The sequence below is a fragment of the Clytia hemisphaerica genome, unplaced genomic scaffold (assembly GCF_902728285.1).
Source record: "Clytia hemisphaerica strain Z4C2 unplaced genomic scaffold, Clytia hemisphaerica genome assembly, whole genome shotgun sequence".
In the NCBI taxonomy this organism is placed as follows: Eukaryota; Metazoa; Cnidaria; class Hydrozoa; order Leptothecata; family Clytiidae; genus Clytia; species Clytia hemisphaerica.
This window is the reverse complement of record NW_027104374.1, coordinates 328,456-354,044: the sequence shown is the minus strand read 5'-3', so window position 1 is coordinate 354,044 and position 25,589 is coordinate 328,456. Positions and strand designations below refer to the sequence as shown.

General features: G+C 34.9%; 1 protein-coding gene across 2 annotated transcripts; it reads left to right on the top strand.

The window, feature by feature from the left end:
• Window positions 1-733: 733 nt before the first annotated feature.
• LOC136818725 (Bardet-Biedl syndrome 1 protein homolog) lies at window positions 734-23,511 on the top strand. 2 transcript variants are annotated; one of them, XM_067074961.1, is made up of 22 exons: window positions 734-821; window positions 13,119-13,168; window positions 13,454-13,521; window positions 14,218-14,252; window positions 14,424-14,481; window positions 14,923-15,012; window positions 15,518-15,600; window positions 15,876-15,964; window positions 17,158-17,199; window positions 17,376-17,448; window positions 17,811-17,942; window positions 18,271-18,377; window positions 18,743-18,863; window positions 19,243-19,327; window positions 19,520-19,593; window positions 20,155-20,224; window positions 20,639-20,704; window positions 21,264-21,356; window positions 21,491-21,624; window positions 21,841-21,975; window positions 22,367-22,453; window positions 23,335-23,511. In XM_067074961.1, exons 2-22 carry the CDS (start codon window positions 13,131-13,133, stop codon window positions 23,419-23,421), a joined length of 1,767 nt encoding a protein of 588 aa, XP_066931062.1. In that variant the 5' UTR covers window positions 734-821; window positions 13,119-13,130; the 3' UTR covers window positions 23,422-23,511. The 2 variants fall into 2 exon arrangements, with proteins under 2 accessions (XP_066931062.1, XP_066931063.1); XM_067074962.1 differs by lacking the exon at window positions 13,454-13,521 and having other exon boundaries at window positions 805-821.
• The last annotated feature ends 2,078 nt before the right edge of the window (window positions 23,512-25,589 follow it).

Genomic DNA, 25,589 nt, shown 5'->3' with positions numbered 1-25,589 from the left:
TTATATTTGAACATGATATCAATGATAATTTTATGGATCTCTACTGAAAATTTCATAAAAATTCATCATGAGGAAAAGAAGTTATGATTAAAAGGGGTTCTTTACACCTACCGTTTTTTCTGCTGAGTTTCCTCATGAAAACCAAATTTTTACCTATCGTTTTTTCACGCTCTCCCCCGTAGTTTCCAGCGATCACTAAAATCAAAACAATGGAAAATTGCTTGGACGTGTGCGCGACGCGTCGACACTACTAAACAGAACAGTGTATTTTCAGGGTTAAAATTAGGAAATTTTTTTTGATTTTTCGTTCTGAAAGGGTAACAAATTTAGCAAACATTAATATCTGACAGTATTAACAAAAATCAAGTTTCACTTGGTCAGTCAAAAGAAACAAGAGAAAGATAGTAAAGAAATGAAAAATAGAAAAAAAGTTGGACATCCTGGAGGTTTTCTCCTTCCTCATTCCTACCCTACTCCTTCGCTTCGCTTGGCGCGTATATATCTAAATATCATCTACTTTGGAATACAAATTTTAATTCCTAGTAAGTTGAGTTGAACCTACTATTATCAGACGAAACGGATGAGATCTAGTAAGTATAAAATTTCATTGTTATTAACCCAAACCCATCGATCATACTAGAAATATTTTTGCCAGGTTTTTCTGGAAAAAAGCTTTAAAGAATAAAGGCCAACTTAGTAATGAGACTTTCCAAAACATAAACATAAATGGTAGACCCAAGCTACCGGACGAAGTTTAGAGAAGACAGTTCCATCCAATTTTCTCACACATTTTCTCCTTCAAGACATTCAAAGTTTGAAAGGTAAGAATATCTTTACGTTATTAGGGTGGTCAGGCCAAAATTTTCCCCTCAAATTTTGAAAGCCAAACTAATTTTATTTGAAAGTCCTTACCTTTGTGAGAAAAATGAGGGGTCATTTGTTAAAATTGGTTTCTTACTTTTACTAGTATTCCTAATTAGGAATCTTATTCTTAATTAGGAAGAAAAAAATTCCTAATTAGGAAGAAATATTTAAAAGTTTAATATCTCTGAAACAAGCTACATTCGCAAATTCAAAGTATGACCAATAGATTCGGTATACCAAATATGATAACTGTGCAAAAAATTGAAAAATTTCATTCGCGGATGGATTATTAACGCCCCAAAAAAATAATTCCAAATTAGGAATTAAACGAACTGCTGTTTGTATTATCACAAAGAAAAACAGAAAGTGAGTTTCCCGCATTTTATAAATAAGATGTCAATTTAGGAATTTACTACTGGGAAAAGTGAAGCTTTTTCTAGGGATTATAGCTCGGTCCCCCGAGCAAGTCAAGAGCTCAATCTTTCTTTCCCACCTAAATGGAATGGTAAGAATCTTATGAAGTACTTTTTAACGTGCGATTTTTTCTATTTTTGGAGAAAATCTAGGTATCACGCCAAAAATGGCGGATGAAATCTAGTCTTCCGTGTGGCTGGGCGTGAGGAGTTTTGCTGGCGCGGTCTGAAAATCGGCCCGATGACTGTTAAACTTTAGCCTATCGCTAATGAGCTGGAAATGATAGCTAAAAACAAATTTTACCAATGAAAAGCTGAAACCCTTAGCTTTCCAACCATATATGGTAGCCCTGATAAAAATTTCAGGAAAGTGCCGAAAAATCGAAATTTCTTCTTTTGTCTCGATTTAAAGACGGCCCCTAGATTATCGAAAAGGCTACCACGTGACAAACTAAAGTACTATCTTTCCCACGTTTTATAAAAAAAACCGCGAGTCTATAACTAATCCAGCTCATTAGTGATAGCCATTTGAAAAATGGTGGTCAAGGTAGACGGTGGTGCCACGAATTCCGAGTCGCCATTTTTCCACCTTGATGTCTAATAAATGGTATATCTTTTTATTGAAGGTAGGTAATGGGATGGGGTTTTTTTCCTTGTTTTCTCTGATAAATTCTGAGTATTTGAAAAAAAAGAATGAACAAGTTTGGGGTTGTTAAGGATAAGTTATGATGGATGGAATGTTCTAATTTTGATTTTCGACTTTTTCCACGCAAAAAATCCCGACGAGTGCGCACCCTAACGTTATACTTTGCTAAATGATTTTATTTTTTCTTGTGAAACACCAATTACAACTTTTAAATCCACCTAACTCTCTTCTTTTGGCAGCAATTATAAATGATGGACCATTCCTCCAGAATAGCAGCTCTTCAAATTTTAATTTTTTTTTCGAAACCTATCCTACTTCTGCAGTCGCTATCAAGGAAATCAATCTCCTTTTAGAGTCCCCTGACCACAGGTCATCCAGAATAACATTAACCGTGTTGTTACGTCCACGTCAGGTTATAAAATTTCCCAGAAAAAATCTTATTTAAGGCGACAAACGACCCTGCCTATGCCCCGGACAGTCCGGGGCAAATGTCTGGGGTCTGAAAAAAATAACTTTTTCCCCAGACCTACGTCCGGGGCTCCAATTTTTGTACCATAAATTTACCCCGGACGTATATTAGAAAATTAGAAAAAAGCCCACGCGGTCAGCGATTCTATAAAAAGCGACCGCGCGGGCTGTCTTGGGCGTCCGGGGTAGTCTCTCAAAAACAAATAATACGGACCCCGGGCACGCATCAAAAAAACCCCGGACTGTCCGGGGCATGGGCAGGGTCGTGGCGACAATCTAAAATATGTTCTGTTCGCGTCATAAAACATCTTCAAATCCAGTCGGTCGGTCGGTCGGTAGTAAATTTTGTCGGGTTTTTTAAATCTAGGAAATCCCGAAGAATCAAGTCGGCAATCAACGAAATCTCCTGCCACCATCTTTGATTTGCCAAATTAAATGTGCGCGCGCATGTGTGAACCTTAAAAGCGGACCTTATTTCGGCTCTCGGGGTTATTGGCCCTACCGCGTCGCCGAATTTTGACTTGAAAATTTCAATAAGGGTACATGAAAAAACTCAAACGGGACTCAATGTGGGTTAAGTAAATAAAAACTCGTAGCGAATGATGATTCAAAGAAGTGCTTACTGAAGCTATCAAAAACTTTTTCCGACATTTTTCCGACTTGTCCGACTCGGGATTTATGTTTTGAGGGTGAGTCCGTCGGGCGACGCGAACGGGAAATATTTAAGATAGCCGCCTAACAGAAAAAGTTTGCCGTGGATATAGCCGTAGCGTGTGGAAATCCACATAAAAGGATTGGCTATATCCACGTCAGGTTTTCCATACTATCCCATTACACCTGACGTGGACATAGGAGAATTAGCTATATTCACGTCAGGTCTCCCATACTATCCTATTACACCTGACGTGGACATAAGAGGATTGGCTATATCCACGTCAGGTCTCCCATACTATCCTATTACACCTGACGTGGACATAAGAGGATTGGTTATATCCACGTCAGGTCTCCCATACTATCCTATTGCACCTGATGTGGACATAAAAGGATTGACTATATCCACGTCAGGTCTCCCATACTATCCTATTACACCTGGCGTGGACATAAGAGGATTGGCTATATCCACGTCAGGTCTCCCATACTATCCCATTACACCTGACGTGGACATAAGAGGATTGGCTATATCCACGTCAGGTCTCCCATACTATCCCATTACACCTGACGTGGACATAAGAGGATTGGCTATATCCACATCAGGTCTCCCTTACTACTATCCCATTACACCTGACGTGGACATAAGAGGATTGGCTATATCCACGTCAGGTCTCCCATACTATCCCATTACACCTGACGTGGACATAAGAGGATTGGCTATATCCACGTCAAGTCTCCCATACTATCCCATTACACCTGACGTGGACATAAGACGATTAGCTATATCCACGTCAGGTCTCCCATTCTATCGTATTACACCTGACGTGGACATAAGTGGATTGGCTATATCCACGTCAGGTCTCCCATGCTATCGTATTACACCTGACGTGGACATAAGACGATTAGCTATATCCACGTCAGGTCTCCCATACTATCCTATTACACCTGACGTGGACATAAGACAATTAGCTATATCCACGTCAGGTCTCCCATACTATCCCATTACACCTGACGTGGACATAAGACGATTAGCTATATCCACGTCAGGTCTCCCATACTATCCTACCGGGTGCGCCACAAAAAAGTTTCTCTCTTTAAAACTAATTTTCTTGAAATCTAAAAACTTTAAAAGAACCATTCCTATTTCATTGGAAAGAAGAAAGATAAACTTAAAATTTGATGGGTCATTTATTAAATTCGATTCATTAAATCAAAAGTTATGCTCAATTGAATAAAAAAGTCAATTTCAGAATGTGCTCGAAAACGTTTGAAATCGACCTATCAAATTTTTACTTTAAATTGGCAATCGCAATAGCCTTTACATGATTAAGAGAATTTTTCAGTAACTAAACACATAAATTTTGAAACTGAAGGGTCAAAAGGGTTTAAAATCTTCATCAAAATCAATTTGATTTAAATTTACCGAAATTTTCCTCAGATTTTTGGTTCTAGACTCGATAAAGTCTATGTAAGGCTGGATCTACCACGAAACCCATATTTGATGTATTTTTATGAATTTTACCAGATTTTTTGGCCTTTTTCGAAGAATTTTCTTCCTTTCATTGAAATTCAACCTTCCTTTAAATAAGAAGAGGTCATTTAGACAGCTAATTATCATTTTTAATGACTGAAACGAAAATACTGATGTATCATGTAATTATGCTTCTGTTTAATTTGATAGGTCGATTTTTAACGTTTTTGAGCACTTTTCGAAAGTAATTTTTTTATTCAATTGAGCATAACTTTTGATCTAATGAATCGAATTTAATAAATGACCCATCAAATTTTAAGTTTATCTTTCTTCTTTCCAATGAAATAGGAATGGTTCTTTTAAAAATTTTAGATTTCAAGAAAATAAGTTTTAAAGAGAGAAACTTTTTTGTGGCGCACCCGGTATTACACCTGACGTGGACATAAGAGGATTGACCAGTGCTGCAAATAACGGCCGGTGACCGGTAAATACCGGTCATTTTGTAGTTTCTACCGGTCATTCTGAAGCTCAGTTTTTCATTTTGTCCGGTTAAAATTTTAGATTAATAGCGCTTCTAATTAAAAGAGGAGCAGTTTTTAAATCAAAATAGGTGTTTAGCCAATCTAAAGGTCATTACAGACTACAAAATTTTCTAATATGGTTCCGCCAGACCCCCTGCTCGTTACACTCGAAAATTTACCGGCCAACTGAAATTTCCCTATTTGCAGCACTGATTGACTATATCCACGTCAGGTCTCCCATACTATCCCATTACACCTGACGTGGACATGAGACGATTAGCTATATCCACGTCAGGTCTCCCATTCTATCGTATTACACCTGACGTGGACATAAGAGGATTGGCTATATCCATGTCAGGTCTCCCATTCTATCCCATTACACCTGACGTGGACATAATACGATTAGCTATATCCACGTTAGGTCTCCCATTCTATCGTATTACACCTGAGGTGGATATAACAGGATCAGCTATATCCACGTCAGGTTCATATACTATCGTATTACACCTGACGTGGATATAACATGATCATCGTATTACACCTGACATGGAAATAACATGATCAACTCAGCGTCACTATTTCCACGTCAGGTTCATATACTATCGTATTACACCTGACATGGATATAAGAGGATTGGCTATATCCACGTCAGGTTTCTCATACTTATCCTCTGATGACACCTGGAGGTGGGGGGTGTGGAATTTCGGTAATCACGTCAAAACACTCAGCAAGACTCGGTGACTTCATGGATAGAATGGTTGTCTTGTACTTCATCAGGAAACTGTAGAAACGTCTGAAGCCTTTAGTGTCATTTGACCTCAATTTTGGCCACTGTTTAAGCTCCTGTAATGACTGAGTATACGATATCGATATTTCTTCTGGAACTTCATACAAATTTACGTATCTATCGACCAATTCTGTCTTGTCAACTTCCTGGAAAGATCTTCTCCAAGAGTCTCAAGGCTGAAGGCCTTTTAAGGGGCACTTGAACCCAGTGTCAGTGACTAAACATAGCATAAGATCCCATAGCAGGGATCCTTATATGGCTTATATGGACTCTGGTAGGGTTAGAAGTTATTTGAATTTAAGGTCTGTGAATTACACAGTATTATTTGTGAACAACGATAATCTGCCGCGACTGGGCTTCAGGGTTTGTAAAACAAGGTTACTTGCATTTTGGTGATTCGAGCTGGGGTAAGTGACTTGCCGGTATAGGCAGATTTCAGTAAAAGCACTTAGGAAGAAACAGTCAAAAACATTTAAAAAGTCAGAAAATCAGGATTGAAGATAGCAAAGTAGAAAACAGGGAGAAATAAAAAACTCTGAATAGAAACTGCATTTAGATGCCAAAACAAAAGAAAGTTCTCCGAACTCACATCCATGATCCATATGGTATGGATACAACCAGCGTAGTAGTGTGCACCACTCAGATCAATCGCAGTCGTCATAACAGTGCGTCAGTGGGCAAAAACACCCCATAGCCATACATACCCTCAGACCCATATTAAAAGACTCAAACTAAATTGTGAACTGCACCCAAATTTTAACGTTGAATGATAAGACTTCTTGCCTTGTCTCAGAACAGGACAGGACTCCCGCCACCTCCTGGCTCCTCCGCAGTAAAAACTTGCTCCACTTACACTTTGTATAGTGCATAAGCAGATAAACTGACCCTTTTACCTTGACTTTATTGCTAAATATCTAGTCTTTTGTTTTGATTTCTCAAGTGTCAAGCAAACTTAAGCTTTCACCAAATAGTGTGACAAAATGCCTCAAGAAGCTAGGAATATTATACCTTCTTTCTGTGTTTTCAGTTGTCAAGCTGTCTGCCAATTCTCAGCCTCAGCCAGTCCAGCTGCGGCAGTGAATTGAGCCGTGATGAACTGAGCAGGATCTTTTCTCGCTTTTTAAAAACTTTAGATTTTAACTGGGGCTCAAACTCGCACAAGAAAAGAACCAATAGCTCCAGGGGCATTCCCTTAACCACTCGGTCACTGCAGCTGATCCTCAACCGAAAATGCAAAGTATAAATAGTTTGACGTGGATATAACAAGATTGAGCGAACGGTGTTAGGTCCACGTCCTTTCTAAAAATAACCTGACGTGGATATAACCACTCCGTAACATTAAATGTGTGATCTGATGATTGGCTGGGTGAGGGCTCTTTCCGCTAGCAAAATATAATGATAATAAATCCCTTTCATCACCTAGCAATAAGGTATATGCATTGCGGTATTAAGTTAGCAACTCCAGAAGATTTTTCAAATTTTAATTTTTTTCTTCAAAACCTATATATATATCCTATCTTGTGTAGAGCTTTGAAAAAGAAAGAAAATAGGGGTCATAGGCCTCCGCCAGAGGATAAGTGGTGGTAAAGATATTCAAATTTTAGTGTCAAAAATTTGACTAAAAATGTCAAAAAAAGGTTAGGAAAATAGCTTGGAAAAATTCAAAATATGTGTCAAAAAAGAAATAAATTTTTTTTTCTAGTCATGCTTCTTTAATTTTGCTAATCTCTTTTTCTAGTGTAGCTAGAGACCTGAAATTTGGAGGGAGAATTCTTTGATGGTCTTAGAATATTATTATATAAAAATATTTGTAAAATATTTAGTATATTTATGAAAATAACGACAGATATACTGGGTGACCCACGAAAAAGTTCAGACGTTTCCCGACGTCTTGAGGTCGAACAAATGTCCCAAAGTGCTTGGAGTTTTGATATTTAGAAAGTAGATATCCTAACTTAAAATTTGAGCCCTCACTTTTTAAATTTGACCAACTTGTTCTCTACTTATGAGCTTTTAAAGTCAAAATTCACTTTTCGAAAAGTGTAAAAAACACGTAAAAAAGAGGTATTAAATTCATGCAATCAATTAGAAAATCACTTACAAATTGACTTATTTAACGAGCTTTATGATATTAATAATTAATAAAAACACCTTTGAAAGTAGTTTTTGTTTAAAACAAGACTAGTTTTTATAAAAATTGGCGCTTTCATAGATTCTTTTCAAAAACTGTATATCAAAAACGTCTAAACATACCAAATTTGATACCCCTTTTTTACGTGTTTTTTACACTTTCCGCAAAGTGAATTTTGACTTTAAAAGCTCATAAGCATAGAACAAGTTGGTCAAATTTAAAAAGTGATAGCTCAAATTTTAAGTTAGGATATCTACTTTCTAAATATCAAAACTCCAAGCACTTTGGGACATTTTTTTGGCCTCAAGACGTCGGGAAACGTCTGAACTTTTTCGTGGGTCACCCGGTATATATCTTTTTTTGAAAAAAGAAGACATTGCATTGTTTTATTTTTGTTTTTGAAGAAAATAGCTTGGAAAAGTTTGAAATGAGTCAAAAAAGGTGGTAGGACCCATTTTCAAAGGGCCTCTGGAAATGGAGGAACAAAAAGTTATAAGTAAAGAATAAGTATTTCTGAAAGGAGAAACCCCAGATCAAAAGAAAATCCATCTCGGCAGAAATAAAAACTTTTTTTGGGGACATTCCCATGCTAAAGAAGCAAAAAATTGAAAAAAGCTACATGAAAATGAAAGAACTAGAATTAGCGATTGTGATTTTTGAATTCCTCACCCTTTTTCTGATAAACATACAAATACGGAAAACAATTTGGAAAATGTTGCAAAACGTTTGGCACTTTACCAATTTGCCGTCCACAGTTGTTATATACGGATGGAAAGCTAAGATCACAGGTTTTCTTTTGGTAAAAACTGGAACGCTTTAGCATATATACATAGAAAAAAGTTCGAAGGATTCAAAGTTCACGGAAAAATGAAACATTCGGTTTGACGTCAACGAAAGTTGCCTGACTTCTGGAGTTGCTAATTAAGTAATTGTTCAATTGCTGTGTGACCGCGGAGAGTGGTGAAAGTGGTAGACAGTATGACCTACTATATACAATAGGTGTTGTGGTATAGTGGACATCAACCTTGATTCCTGTACAGGCGACCAAGGTTCGATTCCCACTCACAACGGTTCACTTGGCAAGTGAACAAACCTTCAAACGTACATCCTATACACGTTGCCCAGTTGAGTGGTCATAAGAATATCAAAAGTCTCTCGTCGTACCACACAGTGTCCTCCAAACAACAACAGGAAATGTCCGACATGATAAATAATGCACACCAACATAAAAATAATCAAACAGCTCAGATAAAAACAAGCAACGCATCGTATCAATCTGGCTTCAAATATTTGTTTGAAGGTGCTACGTTGAACAATTGTACTTTCAATATAAATGTTAAAAATTCTGAAAACTAAAACAGCATGAATGACTTGGTTTTCCTATGAGTCTGAATGAAGTTTTCTCTTTGAAGTCCTTTTGTTCCATTTTATTTTTTTTTCTATATGTTGCAATGAACATTTGAACGTTCAAAAATCCTAATATGGTTGAATCCAGTTGAATCACGAGTTTAGTTCCATTGTTATTTATGGTTTTACCATCACGTGATGGTTGTTTTCAGTCATGCCGTGCAATAGTTTTCAGTTGTTTTGTGCATTGTTATAACTCGAATGTTTTGTACTTTTTGTTTTCAAAATTTTAAGAAACATGATTTTTTGTTTTTGTCAATATTTTAGTCACATTGAAAGAATGAATGATAATAGAAGAATAAAAATTTATTCCTTTTTTCCCACCAATTAATAAAGACAATATATATTAACTGTTTTGGAGGGCTGGGGAAAATATTGCCCTCTGGCGCGAGTTCAGACATCGCAAGCTCGGTCTGAACTTGCGCCCTCAGGTAATGTTTCCCCGTACGGCCCTCCAAAACAGTTAATATTGTATTAATACACACTGGTAAATGTGACTCCCCAAGCGATTTGGAGTACACGAAAGTCAAGTTTGGCCTCTAATGGACCGGCCTTTTTACCGTTATGGCCGTTCAAATATCGAAAGAGCCGATACATGGTCGATCATGAAAAGCAACCATAGCGAAGAGGCTTCAAGGCCGCTAAAGGGGCCCTAGAATAGTCAAATGCCCGGTCCACTTTGTCCCGATGGCCACAATTTAGTGATAGAAACTTATCGATAACAATTACAAAATTTGCAATAGAAAATTAGCGATAAAACTTTATCGATACAACTTAGAATTCATTGTAGTGTTTTTAAGTGTCCAAACTTTTACAAACAAAAATGTCTTAAGGCATAGTAGGTTGCATGAGTACGATAACAGAGTTTTTAAAAAACAGAACACCCCTGTTTCTTAGCCACAACTTTTGTTTATAGCCGATCTGTTTGTAACATCAGCGAGCTTCTCTAAAGCATTGTTGTTTTGTTCATAAATTTCACTAGAGTTTCTAGTACACACTTTTATCAACTTGTTTTTCTTTGTAAGTTTTAAAATAATAGTCAACAAATATCAACTCGTTTTCTACATTTCTTTCACAAGCATCTCGTATGCTTAGTTTTATCAAATTGCTTTCTTCGTAATTTTCACGAACGCCTCTTAAATGCTTAGTTTTATCAACTCGCTTTCTTTGTAGCTTTTACAAACGTCTCGTGACCAATTTTATCGAAAAAGCCTTATTGTCCTTATCATTTTTAGCAATAGAATTCATCGATAGAATTTTTTAACAATAAAACTTTATCGAGAAAGACTTTCCAATGATAGATTTCATCGAATTTCCTTATCGATACAAGCCAGACCATCAAAGAAGAATCTGCAGTTATCGATAAAATAAATCAAGCTATCGATAATTTTACTATTGATACACCTTTTTAACAATTTTAATCATACATCAGGTTCATATCGAAAAGATTTTAAAATGCTAAACTTGATGTCTCCTCAATTCTATTTTTGAAAAAGATCGTACTTTCGAAGATTGAGTTTTTTAGAATCAGAGTATCGACCACTCCAGACGCCGCTTGGAAGTCTCTTGCTCAAGAAAGGGCCGTTAAAAGAGCAGTCTCAAGCAAGCTTTTAAAAAATTCTCTCGTCCTGCTTGGAGGTCAATCTTCACAAACGACAGGCCGTGGTGAGTGTGGTAAGAGTGGCAGACAATGACAAAGTCTTATAATTTTTTGTGAGCCACTCGGTACTACACTCAGTACTATTTTTTCCTAATACCTTAATGCCTGTTTTAAGGCTTTTCTGAATCTTGGACACTGGTCTATTTCAACAGATGTATGAATGAAACTTCAATAATTACAAATTTATAATCTATGTCGAAATTTGGCTGGAGTTTTTGATTTCAAATCAATTCAAAATTACATCATGATCATCGAAAACATTTGGTTTTTGAACTTTTTGATAACTTTTTCATATACTTGCCAGCCTTAGTAGCTAAAAGCTTACATAGCATTTGTTATACAGATTTCTATAGAATTACAAGCAATAAAAGTGGTTAGTGTAAAACACAGGTCATATGTCACGGGTCACAGGTCACAGGTTACGAGTCATAGGTTACAGGTCATACAAATTACAGACCGGAAAACTGTAATGCACTTGTAACATACAACTCATAACATATTATAATATGTAATGGAAATGTATTATCAAAATATTAAGTTATAAGTTATAAGTCTTTAGTTATTTAGAAGACTTAAACGACAAATCATCAACCCCAAATATTGACAACAAATGACACTTAAATTATGTAAATAAGGATGTTATCTCAAAGTATGAGGTTTCGTACACCAATTAACAATAAAATATTCTTCATGCATAATAGGATGCTGACACTGCAAGTGGATATAGATTGACAGGTTTCGAAAACAATAAATACTCCAAGAGAGCTGTTTTAGAGAGATGAAAATAGTGACGTCATTTTATCAAAAATACAAAGCAGGGGATAAAAATATTGAAACCTTTGTAAAATATAATCCCATTGACGCTATTTTCATCAATTCTTGTTATCATACCCAAGGTGATGCAGGAGATAAAATGAGATATGACATAGTGATTGTGAAATAGCTATTTTCCTGTTAGAGGGCTGTTTAAAGCAAAGGTGAGATCGATATTTGAATATTTCTTTATTCTTTGTATATAACATAATGTAACATGCATATAACGTTGAAAAGACAATATGTGTGATATAGATGTAATATATAATACAAGTATATTACAGGTCTGTGTTATACACAGCATAAAACGCGAAATCACGCGGTAAGCACGTGGGTAGATTATAGGCGCAGTAGTGTAGTGGTTATCAATCTTGACTGCCGTCCAGGAGGTCAGGGTTCGATTCTCGCTCGGTGCTGTGATTCACTTGGCAAGTGAATGTACCTTCGCCCGGGCCAACCCATGCCATGTGAGGGGAATTGGGTAGACAGAAACTCAAGAAGCCTGTCGGTGACTGTGCTAGGTATCGATTCCACAATCCATCGTGGATGAGGTGAGAGTGCGCTGGTCTTGTTCCCTAGTGGTTCACGCTGGACTTAACGCACTCGATCCAAAAACTGAGCGTCAGTGTCTCGCAAGCTGGTGGCAGTATAAACCATTGCGTAGACGGTTCTAATGAGACGACTCCTAGACCGCTCAATACAGAACCGGGTGTCCTCTGCAAAGAGCAGCCAGTCATCATCAGATTTTTAGCTTTGAAATAGTTCTAGATCAATAAAATACCTTTGGAATTATATTTTTGACATTAACAGCTGTTTTTCATGCATTTTCTTTGTGTTTTACAGTAATTGAAGCTGACCTGTCAACACTGACCTGTGACCTGTGACCCGTGACCTGTGACCCGTGACCTGTGACCTGTGGTTTACACTAACCTCAATAAAATGTTTTAATTAAAACATTTAATTGGAGAAGTTTCAAAAAGTTAGAATGAAGACTAAGAAATTACTGAAAGTGCTGCTTTTGAGGCTTTCAACCCATTATTTATTTTTAGGTTTCTAAAAGTTGTTATTGTAATCAATTTTGTAATCAATTTTTTAAAGTTTTTAATCATTGAATAGTTGAGCTCCGTGAATAACCAAGAGATATTGGAAAATTAAACAAAGAATCAAGTTTTTGAAATCGATCCCAAATTCTAAAGTTATGGAATTGTTCTGGAGAACCAAATGTTTACTTTTCTGTTAGATTTAATATTTGATTAAAGTCTACTGAGCTTTCATTCCATTTTTAGTTAAATCCAAATATGGTTGCTGAAGACTCAAAAGAAGAGGCACTGAAAAAGTAAGTTTGAAAATTTAGTCTAAGAAACGTCTGTAATCTCATGACTGATTGACGTTTCCCGTTTGTGCCTAGATGTTAATCTGTTAAAAGTGACTTTGAGAAATTTTGACCAAATTTCCCTAAAAACCATGATATAACTAGCACTAATAAATTGTAAATTCTAGAAATTTAAACAATAATTTTGTCCTGCAAGTCATTTATTCCAAAGAAAGAACCAGTGAATTAAATAAAGATTGGGTCAAACAAAATATCTATAAAAGCAAAATATATCTTATCATTTACCAGACCTTCACCATGGTTAGACGCTCATTTCAATCCAGTGGCCTCACTCAATACTTTTACCTCATGCATCGGTATAAATCTGTCTTTTAATGTTTTTTTATTTGTTTTTCCAAGTTCTGCTTCATTCCTGTTAAGGGTTTCTATTCAGGGCAGTCTTTTAAATTTAAATACAAAGTCCAGTGTTAATATTTTTTCACTGTATTTTAGGAGAACCTTTGTACCTTTGTTGAACTTATCTTTTAATTTTATTATTTTTCATGAAATTTTGACAGTTTGGGCAAATTTTTAAAATCCTAGACAACTTCTTTCTTTAACTTGTACATTGTTTTCTCAAATTTGGCATATTAAATCTAGCTGATTATAAGCACATGGTCAATACTTAGCCTTCTTTTTAATATTTTAATTATGTATCCTTACAGACCGGATAAAATTTGCACTTTCGTGTGTTATATTAAAGCCTTTTAGTCTATAGAATTGGTAACGGTTATTGACCAGTATTAGGTAGTGACAATAATAGTCTTGTCAAAATTTAAGCTAAATTAGAGTGACCTGGGGTTGTGCATAAAGCAAGCATGTAGAATATTACCAACTCTGTAAAAAACGTGAAGTTTTGCACACATAGTCTGAAAAGGTCAAGATCCAATTTTCAAATTAAAGCATCGGAAAAGCTGTCTGTTTATATAGTACACAAATATAACTCTGAAAACATTTTTCTTGAGAATTGTTATTATTATAATGTTCATTCTTGTTCTTTCTATTCTAAATAGCATTAGCAGATTTACAAGCAGATGGAGAATACAAGGTATAATAAAATTTGTGTTTGTTAGTTTTGCTATTCTTTGAATCCGGGTATGTTACTGTCTACATTTTGGAAATTGTTGAAAATTATATTACTCTTGCTTAAATTTCCTAAGACTTTTGCATAAAGTTGATACAGTTGGTTGTTGTATGTCATAAATTCTCTTTCTTTAAGCTTGTGGTAGCAGATCTTGGAACAGGACAGTCTAACATGAAGCTTAAAGTCTACAAAGGTTTAAAAATTGAATTCTTTCTTTAGCACCTAATGTAGCTCTTGTATTCTCAAACAAAAGAAGTAATTAAAAGCAACTTGAAAATTTGATTTTGAAAAATAAGTTCGAGGCTTATAGTTCAATACAATAGAAGGAATCCACTTGTTCAATATTTCAAACCATCTGGTTTTATCTCTTTAGCAATTTAGTCAAATGCAAATTGGAGAGTGCAATATGACACTACAGGGCTAATAATCTAACTTCAAACTGATTGCCATCATTATTTTATTATCATCCATTCCTGAGGTTTTGCCAAAAAAGGCTCTTTGCTATAAAAATCCTATAATAGATTATTAGGTTACCATGGGTAATAATTCTTTAGATAATTTCTTTAGAATGAACTTGTAGAATTTTTATTTTTTCTCACTGTGTGTGTTTTTAGTCTCTATTTAACCTTTTCAGGCACATCTGTCATGTCTGAGAGCGCCATCATTGATTTACCAACAGCTGTAGCCACTTTTCATATGGATACAAATGAACCACGCTCTCCAGGTATATCAGATATTTCAGGAAATCTTACAAAAAGAAAATAATACTACAATCGGCGCCAAAATATATGGCACAAAAGGGGAATTTGCTCAAAACTTTAAAACCGCAAGTGATTTTTAAGTGCTTTGAAGTATGGTTGGGAAGATGAGTTTTAACATTAGACTTAAGACTTAGGAGCTTAGGATTTTAGGATCTAAAAGTTAAAAAAATGTTCCAATAAGGCTGAGAATATAGCCTGGAAGCCAGTTAACCCCTCCCAAAAGAAAAATCCAATGAAACAAAGTGGAAGTACTAAAATTGCAGTTCTCGCCCGAGCTTTAAATTCTGAAAAACGTTAAAATACCCGAAATTGCCATTATATGTTGGCGCTGATTGTAGATATAACTTGACTATTTTTATCATTCCTTTTTTGGTAAAACGTGAAGAAGTCTATACCATGTATAGCTTAAGTGAATAGAACATTTGTTTTCATTTGACCGCAGATATAATTTTCATACATTTTTTTCAGCTATTGCTGTTGCGTCTGGACCATTCATTTATATCTACAAAAATTTGAGACCATACTTCAAATTTTCACTTCCACTTGGTGATGTAAGTGAATCAAGAAATATATTAAATATGAGATGAAGTTTTACTTGCCTCATCTCACAGCTTGCGTGAGCTAGCAAAAATTAACCAAAAAATTTACTCTATGTACTGAGTGTGACATTTTGAGTGAATTTTCTCTCTCTATTTCTAATTCCATTGGGAAGAAGATAGGGTGAGTTGTAAGAGAGAGATATTTTTGTGGTGCACCCGATACTTCCTCTTTCCACTGTCTCTCACTGAATTAGTGTTTCTGCAAGTTAAATCCCATCTTTTTTAAGGTGAATCCCATAGAGAAAGATTTGTGGAACCAATCAAAAGAGGAGATGATTGATATTGCAATGTTGTATGAAATGCTCGCTTCTGTCAGGTATAACTTTAAAGTCTTTCTCAGGCCAAAAAAACTTTTACCTCATCATACAAAGTTTCTAAAATTTTAGAGTCTGGTGAAACTAAAAAAGACTGCCTGTGAGTGAACCCTTGTTGACAGACTATCAAAACTTTGTAAACCCAGGCAGACACACATAATTAACTTACTATAAAACCTCTTTTATACAAACTCAAAAAACTTTTTAAAACTTCTTTAAACTACATCAAAACATTAGCCACATTTATAAAGGCTCCTTTCCAGCGGCCATTTTGTTTAAAAATAAACCTGTGTTTTCATTTTCATTTGTTTATCTTTTTTTGCAAGGTCAGCTTTTTCCATAAATTATGCGCGCGCACAGAAAAATATATAAAATCCCGCAGAGATTCTGATCAGTGACTGGTCGCGTATTGGCCAATCAGATGCACTCGCATATGCAGGGACAAATATCCCTGCAGACGAGTTAGTTGGACCAGACCGTAAACCAGAGACAAGATTATAAAAAAACTAGACGGTGAAATAGTTTATGGTCTGGATATCCAGCCTAAAAGCCTGGAGCTGTCTACTGTGCAGCCTAAGTCTATTGCGACCCAATATAGCTTTCTAATTACCTGAAAATCAGATCAATAAGCTTTTTCAACGTTCTTAATTCCCCAAAAGGTCACTATGGGTTTTTATCTATGAAGCAACCATTTCGAAACGTCCATTTCAATAAATGGGCCAGTCCAAAACTGGCCTCAACCAACTAATCAACTGAAATTTTTTGTATCAGGCAAAAATTAAAAAATGTAGTGTTTCCGGAATGCGGGTGAAGGAAAATAAAATTTCATCCGGCCAGCAGGAAAAAATCTTTTTTTTCCTTTTTTTGATAACTTTAGATCATTGAAATAGAACTTTAAAGATAAATTTTATGTACAAACAGTATGAATACTAATGTATCAACTACTAACGAACAAAACTTGATTTACAAGCGGAAATATCTAATCAAACGACTTTGATGGCTTGAACGGTCAACTTGATTTTCTTTATGATGAACCATATAGATGAACCCATAGCCTGTGGCCGGGTCAGAAAATTATCATTTTTCACCCGGCCGGTTTCCGGAAACACAACATTTTTTTATTTTCGCCTCATTTATTTATTATTTTTTTAAATAAATTTTCCAAATAATTAGTTTTTTGATTGTTTCTTTTTAGAGATGATGTCGGATCGTCTGGATTGACTGTTCGATCTTTAAAGTAAGCAATTAAATCGTGTTCATGATATTCTTGCTTTAGTTTCCTTTCAGTTTTTTCTCTTAAAGCTGGATTCTAAATTTTAGGCGTTTATAGATTTTCACCTTTTCAATCAAAAATCAGTCATTCTACTTTCTAAATAAGTTTGAATTTTCTACTTTGTTTCACTTCTTATCAAGGTTATTGAATCTACCACCTGAAGAAATTGAAGCTTTCGCAGCAGTACACAAACACACCCCTCTGAAAAAGCAGGTTGGTTTTTATCAAGCTAAATCTTGCGAAGAAAGACATAAATGAATGCTAAAGCCAATTGAAAAGATACTTGAAACTTTTTAATCATTACTGGATTTTTCAAGATCAAAAATCGAAAGATTTTTCTTCCCCATTGTCATCTGTATCCGCTTTTCACCTTTATCCTGCTACTGAAATAAGAGGTAGTTCTTAGGTCACCAGATAGACTCGCCACATCGAACAGCAATTGATTTTACCACAATCTTCTTGATTTTCATACAAAATAAATTAAGAGATAGGTAAAGCGAACATGACAATCTTGATGTAAAAAAATGTCTTCCGTTTCGATTTCGTTTTATCTCAACTTTCAACTTATTTAATAGTCAGTGGTGACGTGTATGGACACATTGATGAAGAGTTCCAGTGATGAAGGATCAATCAGTTGTCTTGTTGTAGGCTCTGAAAGTAAAGAAGTTTTCATCCTTGATCCTGAAGCATTCACCATATTAAGCAAGGTAAGTTCACAAAATTATCAACATCTTAAGCCCCCAGGGCGGTATTTTGTTAGAAAAAACATTGATTGTTTTTTTTAATGGCGCTTGATCAAGATAGATTTTCACCTTTTTTTCGACTCGATTTATAGACCATCCAATATTCGTTGAATTAATGAAACAGAACTGTGAAAACCTTTTCATTTCATTATTGAAAGTATATTATATGTAGTAGGTTTTGAAAATTTATCATATCTTATTTTATGTTATTGCGCCAGTGCTAGCCTTGGATTTTTTAAACACAATACTATATCTTCAACGGATTAAAAAATTTCATTTCTTATTTTTACAGCACAGTGTCAAAAGTGTGCCGGTATTCATTGATGTTTCCGGATTGTTTGATGTGGATTACCGGATCACTATCGCTTGTCGAGATGCCAAAGTCTACATGTTGAAAAAGTGAGCTTCTATTCTTATATTCTACCTGAATGAATCCTAGGAATAGAAAATGAACAAAAAATTCGACCTGAAAGTCGTTTTTACTTTATCAGAGAGAAGGTGACTGATTTTTAAAAAGATACATATTTTTTTAGACACAATATAATTGTGAAGTGTAAAAGCTTATGAAACTGAAATTCACATTTCAAAAATGTGGGGCACTGATATTTCTTTGTCAGAATTGCCTCAGTCTTATTTTAAATGTATTTGTTAGGAAAATATATTGAACAAAGGGAATTGAAAAATAAACCATATGGAAAAAACGAGGTACCAAGTAAAGGTCTTATTATAAAACATTGGACATAATTTATTTGTCTCGTTTGCAGAGGTAGTGGGCCAGCAAAACTGGCATTTGAAATGCATTCACCCATAGTTGGATTGGAGAGAGTTGGCAAAACTCTCGTTGTTGGATGTATGGACAAGACTATCACTTGTTTCACGACGAAGGTAATTAGATAATTGATTGTCCTAAGGTCCAGACATCAATACACATGGTTACATAATTGATCGTCCTAAGGTCCAGACATCAATACACATGGTTACATAATTGATCGTCCTAAGGTCCAGACACCAATACACATGGTTAGATATTTGATTTTCAAAGTAAGGTTTATAATTTAGCATTTTCGTCTCAGATTCAGATCGAAGAATCTGTTCTATTCCAAGAAATCGATTTTCTTTATGAAATTCTGTTCTGAATTTTGTTTTAACACCATTTAATTATATCCTAAATAACAAAAGATAAAATTCAAATTCATTTTTTTGAAATCGTGTCTACTGTATTTCTCACCATCATTTTTTCTGAAACGTTTACTTACAAATTTAGGGTAAGAAGTTATGGGCGAACCATTTACCAGCGCAAATCACCACTATGTCTACTCTCAACCATAAATCTAAAGGATATAAAGCTTGTAAGTATCCTCGTAGCTTTTAAAAGATTTATCAATTTTATATGTGATTGCAATGTAATGTAGCAATTTTGTCAGACAATACTAACTTCCATAATTGCGGAAAGATCTGGCTTTTTTACGGCTTCCAATTACTCTTCTTTCGCCTGTCCTAACCCCCTGTGTGTAACTTTTCAATGTTTTCTGTCTTTTCAGTGCTGGTAGCTCTTGACAATGCAGAAGTACGAATATATAGGGATAAAGTACTGGCTAGTACACTTCATACGCAGGTGAGTCTTGGAAGTTAAATAAACGATTGGTTTTACAGTATTTTACTAAGAAATGCATATTCTCCATAGAATTTCGTTTTGGAGGAAATTTAATTTGGCAAATGGCCGATTTTTGAAATTTTGGCAGGGATTTAATTTAGCGATTTTTGACAAAATTTGCCGTCCGTTCGTTCGTTCGTCTGTTACTAACTTTTCTCAGGATTGAATCATAGGAATCTTTTGATTTTTGGTACAAAGGTGCAAAATGCAATTCTCTGAACTTTCTTGCTAAACATTCCAAAATCTTTGTGATAAGAATTTCAAATTCCTTCTGAGTTCTTTGTGAAATTTGTTTAATTCGCTGAGCTCATTTTATGCGGATGACACCGACCCAATTTTTCCGAAATTCTTTCATTTCCTTGGGATTATTTATATGTTGCCAGTAAATATTGGCTCCCGCGGTTACTAGTTTTCGCGGTAGAAACAAAACCGCGTAACTTATAGTTCCCGCTCAAATTAGTTCCTACGGAAATTAGTTACCCGTAGTGCTCAACATAGGTTTTTTGCATTTTTATTTTATAGGACGTGGTTCATGGTATGAAATTCGGACGTTTCGGGAGAGAGGATGGTGCTCTGGTCATGACGACAATTGGTAAAAAATTACAGATTTCTTTGATCATCAAAACATTAGTTTAATATTAATAGTACAATATATTACAATATATTATATCTAGAGATGTAATATATAATACATTAATAGAATACTACTCGGTCACGCACGGGGAACACAAATTTGCTCGAGTTAAGGTGACATTCGAGTTAAAGAGACTCCATTGCAGTTTTACATTAACAGCGCGGTCTCCGATGAAATACTTGAATTCTATTTGTTCTTTAATTGACTTAAAGGTTAGAGAAGTGACTATCGGGACTGTATTCTGCATCATAACTTTTGAAAAGTACGATTTTTTTTATAATGACAAATTTTGTGGCCTTTTGGGTTAACTTAATCACAGCTAAACAAACAAGGGGTATGACAGTGGATTTAATTGCTTAAAACTTTTCATAGGCGGTGGTTTGATAGTGAAGATATTAAAACGAACAGCAAGCTTCGATGGCAGCGATCATTCGTCCGGTGAGATTTCTTCATAGCTCTGAAGACATTAGATTTTCTATAACATTTTCTCCGTAAAACGGGGATCGGAAATCCTGTTTACATTTGTGTAGTACAAAGTAAGATTATTGCTGAATAACCTGGTTGAAATATTTTACTTCGATAACTTACTGCATTCAACAAGAAAGAACTTGTTTAAAGGATTCTTTGGAGGTTTTGAATCAGTGGACCAAATTCGGCTTTTCCATTAAAAATCCATACTGGGGGGTGGACGAACCTTTTCACGTCAAAGAAATTCTTTGGAATGTGTTGATACCCTCTGGAAAATATCAAAATTTTCAACAAAAAAAACGTTTCAAAAATTATTTTCGTACCTTTTAAGTGAGGGTGAACAAACTAAAATCAGTCTTGAGCCCCCTTGAAAAATGTGTACTAAGTGCTCCTTTAGACCCCCCACCGGAAATTCTTCTCGGCTCACTCCCTCGAAAATGTTCGTCCATCCTCTTGTATGGATATAAAACGGAATGACCCATTGATAAACACAGCTCTTTTAATCATTTGCTTTATCAATCTTTTTTAGCTACGCCTGTTTCACAATTAGCTAAGATACCCATACCACGGAAAACGAAATTATTTGTCGATCAAGCTTTACGTGAAAAGGAATGCGCCAAAGGTTTGTTACTTATAAAATAATTCTGGTCTGGCTCTCATAAAAATAATGAAGCCCAGGCTTCGTTAAGGATTTAACTTTGCTTGCAATTTGAGCTGTGCCATGAATTTTTCCCTTTTCTTGTATTCTCCTCCTAGAAATGCATCAAGTGTTTCAATCAGATTTATTCAAAATACGACTGAATGCAGCGCGTTCATTGGTCAAAACCATTCAAACAAGCTCTAACCCAGTATCTTCGTCTTTTGATGACCCACTCAAATTATCTGCTCAGGTATTTTTTATTTTTTTTGCCTTTTCTACTTTGATAATTATCTTTCTGTGGCATTCTTCTGTTATTTTTAGAAAGAATTACGAAACATTCTCACGAGTTAGAAATTCGGGAATTCCATTGTTTCAAAGAATGTTTGGTCTGTTTTTTAAAGAATGTTTGGTCTGTTTTTTAAAGAATTCAAAACTCTCATAACCTCTTATAATCATTCCGTTTCAGGTTCAAGGCATAGGACCAGGTTTCAAGTTGATCATGTCAGTTCAAAACACTTCATCCTCCTCACCTTCTACAGATCTTCTCCTTACTTTCATGGCCGATCATAAATTATATAAAATTGCTAAACCTAGTATTCAGGTAATTGTCGTGTTTTCCAATGAAAGTGTAAAGGGTATTTTAAACACGTAAAATGTTGACTGACACAAAATCTTAAGAAATCTAAAGAAATCGTTTGAATGAAATTTAAATGTAAATCACTCGTTTTAGAAAATTGGGGAAATAACTGTACCGAAGCGAGATTTTTTCAGTATTTGCTTGAATTAATTTCAATAGTCGACTAACAAAATTGACTTGTGGTAAACAACCATACTTGTACGATTGATAAAATTAATGTCTTGTTCTTTCAAAATTAAGAGACAACTTTAAGATTTACTTGCAATATTTTATTTTGAATTGGCAGGGCAGAAAGTTGGCTGTCTAAACTAGAGCTTATTTTCTTATCATTCTTTTTCGTTTTCTTTTCGAATAGGTACCTCTACTACTACCAGGCATTGCATACACTTATGAAACATTTGTCGAATGCATCACAGAAAACGCTGTCTCTGATAAAATCAAGGTATGATACTCTCTCCTGTCCCAAATCCTTTCTTTCCTTATCATTCGTGTCACTTCGCTTTTTAAAATTCTCAGAATTTTTGAAAAAAGTCACATGTGTGCTTTTTTGTGTGTATTTAGATAACACTAAATAAAGCTCACAAATAAGGGCCATGTTTTTTACTTCAACCCATTCAAAGCATTTTTTACTTGTAATCTTTTCCTTAAGCCCTCTTGTGCGGATTGTGAAACACCCAACATTACATCATTGACCAAATAAAAAAGAGAAAACCATATCTGCAATATGCACTTAATGTACCTTTGCAGGTATAAACATGTATGTCTGAAACCTTTGCCTTGCCAACCACAAAAACGCCTTTAAAACGCCTTCAATGTACACGCTTTTTTTTTATAAGAATGGTGTAAATCCATTTCATCATGGATATTCTTAACTTTTTTGGGAAAATTATCCAAAAATATTTTTACAGTATTCTTAGGTTAGGATCCTATTCCGACTAGATTTAACATTTAGTACATACGTCTCAAGGATAAAATGGAATTTTTGTAAAAGGAATGAGCCTTACTTGGGGGTAATTGACAATTTATAATTGAACATGCTCTAAAAATGGCATTCTTAGGTTTAGCTGCCAAATTCCATGATGGTGATATGCTTAGCATATTTTTAATTTTTTGACCATTTTCATCATGGACATTCTTATAAAGTGTATTCTTATAAAAAAGCGTGTATTTTGGGGCTTCTACAAATAAATTTCATGATTAACTTTGATATTGATATTAGGGAAGGGGCATTCAGTAGTTTTGTTACACAATATTTTGTGGCTCACTGTAAAAAAACTTTCACTCGCTCTTAATATCCTCGCTTAACTTTTCTTTCATTTGCAGGTCTTCTTGTTGCATCGAGGTGATCCGGTACCAATTATTACCGCTGTCATAAGTATGCCGGTCAGTGAGGCCATGGTCGTCGTATAGTTTTTCCTAAACCCCACAATGTGTGTCAAGTTAAAACCACTTCATCTCTATATAGAAATAACTTAATAAATATCCGCAATTGTTTGACTGTGTATGAACCTTTGAAAAACAATGTCAGCCTTCGACCGATAAGACTTTGCGGAAACGAGGGGAAGCAGAAATTTCAGAACTTATATATGAAATGAATTTAATGTTTGAACACATTGAACTGTACACTTTATATTTATTAGGAAATGTTATCTTGATAGATTTTGCGTATGATTTTTAATTTATTTATTCAAAAAAAAATTATAAGAGAATTTTGAATTTTTAAAAATATAATCAAGATTTTGTTTAGACGATTTTTAAATAGAATCTTTTAATTAAAGATTAAAACTCTTACAGTGGATTGCACATGTTTCTCAATAAATAATCTATAGTTCACCGAAATTTTCATTCTTTGAATGAGATACAAATCTTTCGACAGACCACTCACTATGCAGTATTCAGTTTTCCATTTTTTTATGTAGAAATTTTTAAAAGTGTGTAAAATATTTAAAGCGAGATAATATAAACGATGTAAATACATATATTATGAATTAAAAAAGATTAATTGCCTTTCGATGAAATTTTCCAAGAAACTTCATTAAATTCGACTAATTTAGGAAAAACCTCAAAGCTCTGAAAAGTATATATTTAAGATTTTTGGTACATTAGAAAAAAATTATTCTTTTTTTTTCTAAAATTTTCAAAAGTTGTAAAGCTTTGGAATCTTCCACAAATACTACAAATTATCTTTCCAACAAGGTTTTACTTTTAATTGTTCATTTTGTCTTTCAAGAGCAATCAATGTATCAAAATGTGCAGACTGCCAATCATTTTTTATAAGACATTACACTTCCTACCCTTTTCTTGAAAATATTTGAAGTGAAAACTTAACTTTTCTCAGAAGTAAAACTATTTGACCCTTTTTCTGACCTTATTTTGTCGTTTAAGCAAACACGAAACGGTGCGTCAAGAAATCATGTTGCTGAAACATATTTTATTTATGTTATGCAACACACTGTTGTTGAATTGTCGAGTTAGCACATATTTGCGGTTTTTCTGAGAACACTCACTTAAAAGAAAGACATGAATGGACTTGAAATTTTAATGGTATAGAATAACTGAGCTATTTTGAACCCTGTGATGCATACTCTAATTTATCTGACTCTCATTGTAGGGGGTGAACATTTAAGAATAAAGTTACCTCAATAGCCGCTGTACCGAGATTTCCACCTATAGCTATATTAAGGTCTATTTTCGATACCGAACAAATTTTAGGATTCCAAAATATACCGAACGAATAAATTTTGCAATACCAAAATCTCATACGTTCCTGTAGTACACTAGATTCCCGCAGTTATTCAAACCTGCATGACACTTTTTTTCCTAAAAAAAATAAGGTCTTAATTTATGGCTATTAACACTCTTCAAGTATTTCTTTGTGTTCATTACCTCAACTGAACATCTCAATGCGTCAATTACTTCAAAAAAAATCCATCCCATTAAGGTTAACTTAAGGTGAAAATCTGGCAGTAAACAAATTTTTCAGTTATTCGAAGTAAATTCTTATCCCCCTTGGAGCTTTGATTTGAATAACTGGGAATACTGTAGTTGGCTTTCGGCGAAACACGGGAGCAGCATTTATAATTTAAACTCTTACCACCGTTGTGCGTTTGCATACCCAAAAATTATCCGGGGGGGGGGGGTGACGAAATTTTTTCCCGACGAAATATTTCCCCGACATTTTATCACCCGAACAAAACTTGCACCCGATTTTTTTATCCCCGACAAAAACATTTACCCAAGCGCAACCAAAATTCAAATCTAATTTTCTTACACCTTTATTTACCGAAATTAGTGCTTTAAACGTCGAATTACAAGATCAATTTTCGATAACCTCTGCTGTAGGTTACGAAATTTTTCCCCACCCGACGAAATAAAAAACCCGACTAAATAAAACTCCGACATTTTTTCCCCGATAATAGGTAACTTTCCGAACCTTATTTTGTCAAATACCCGAAGTCTTTTCCCCTAGTAGAAAAGTGACAGTGAAATCTCTTATCTGAAACGACCCGGCGGTACGCCCGCTTCTTTTCTAAAATTTTTAGCTTGGCGGGCGCCATTTAATACGCCCATTTTTCTCT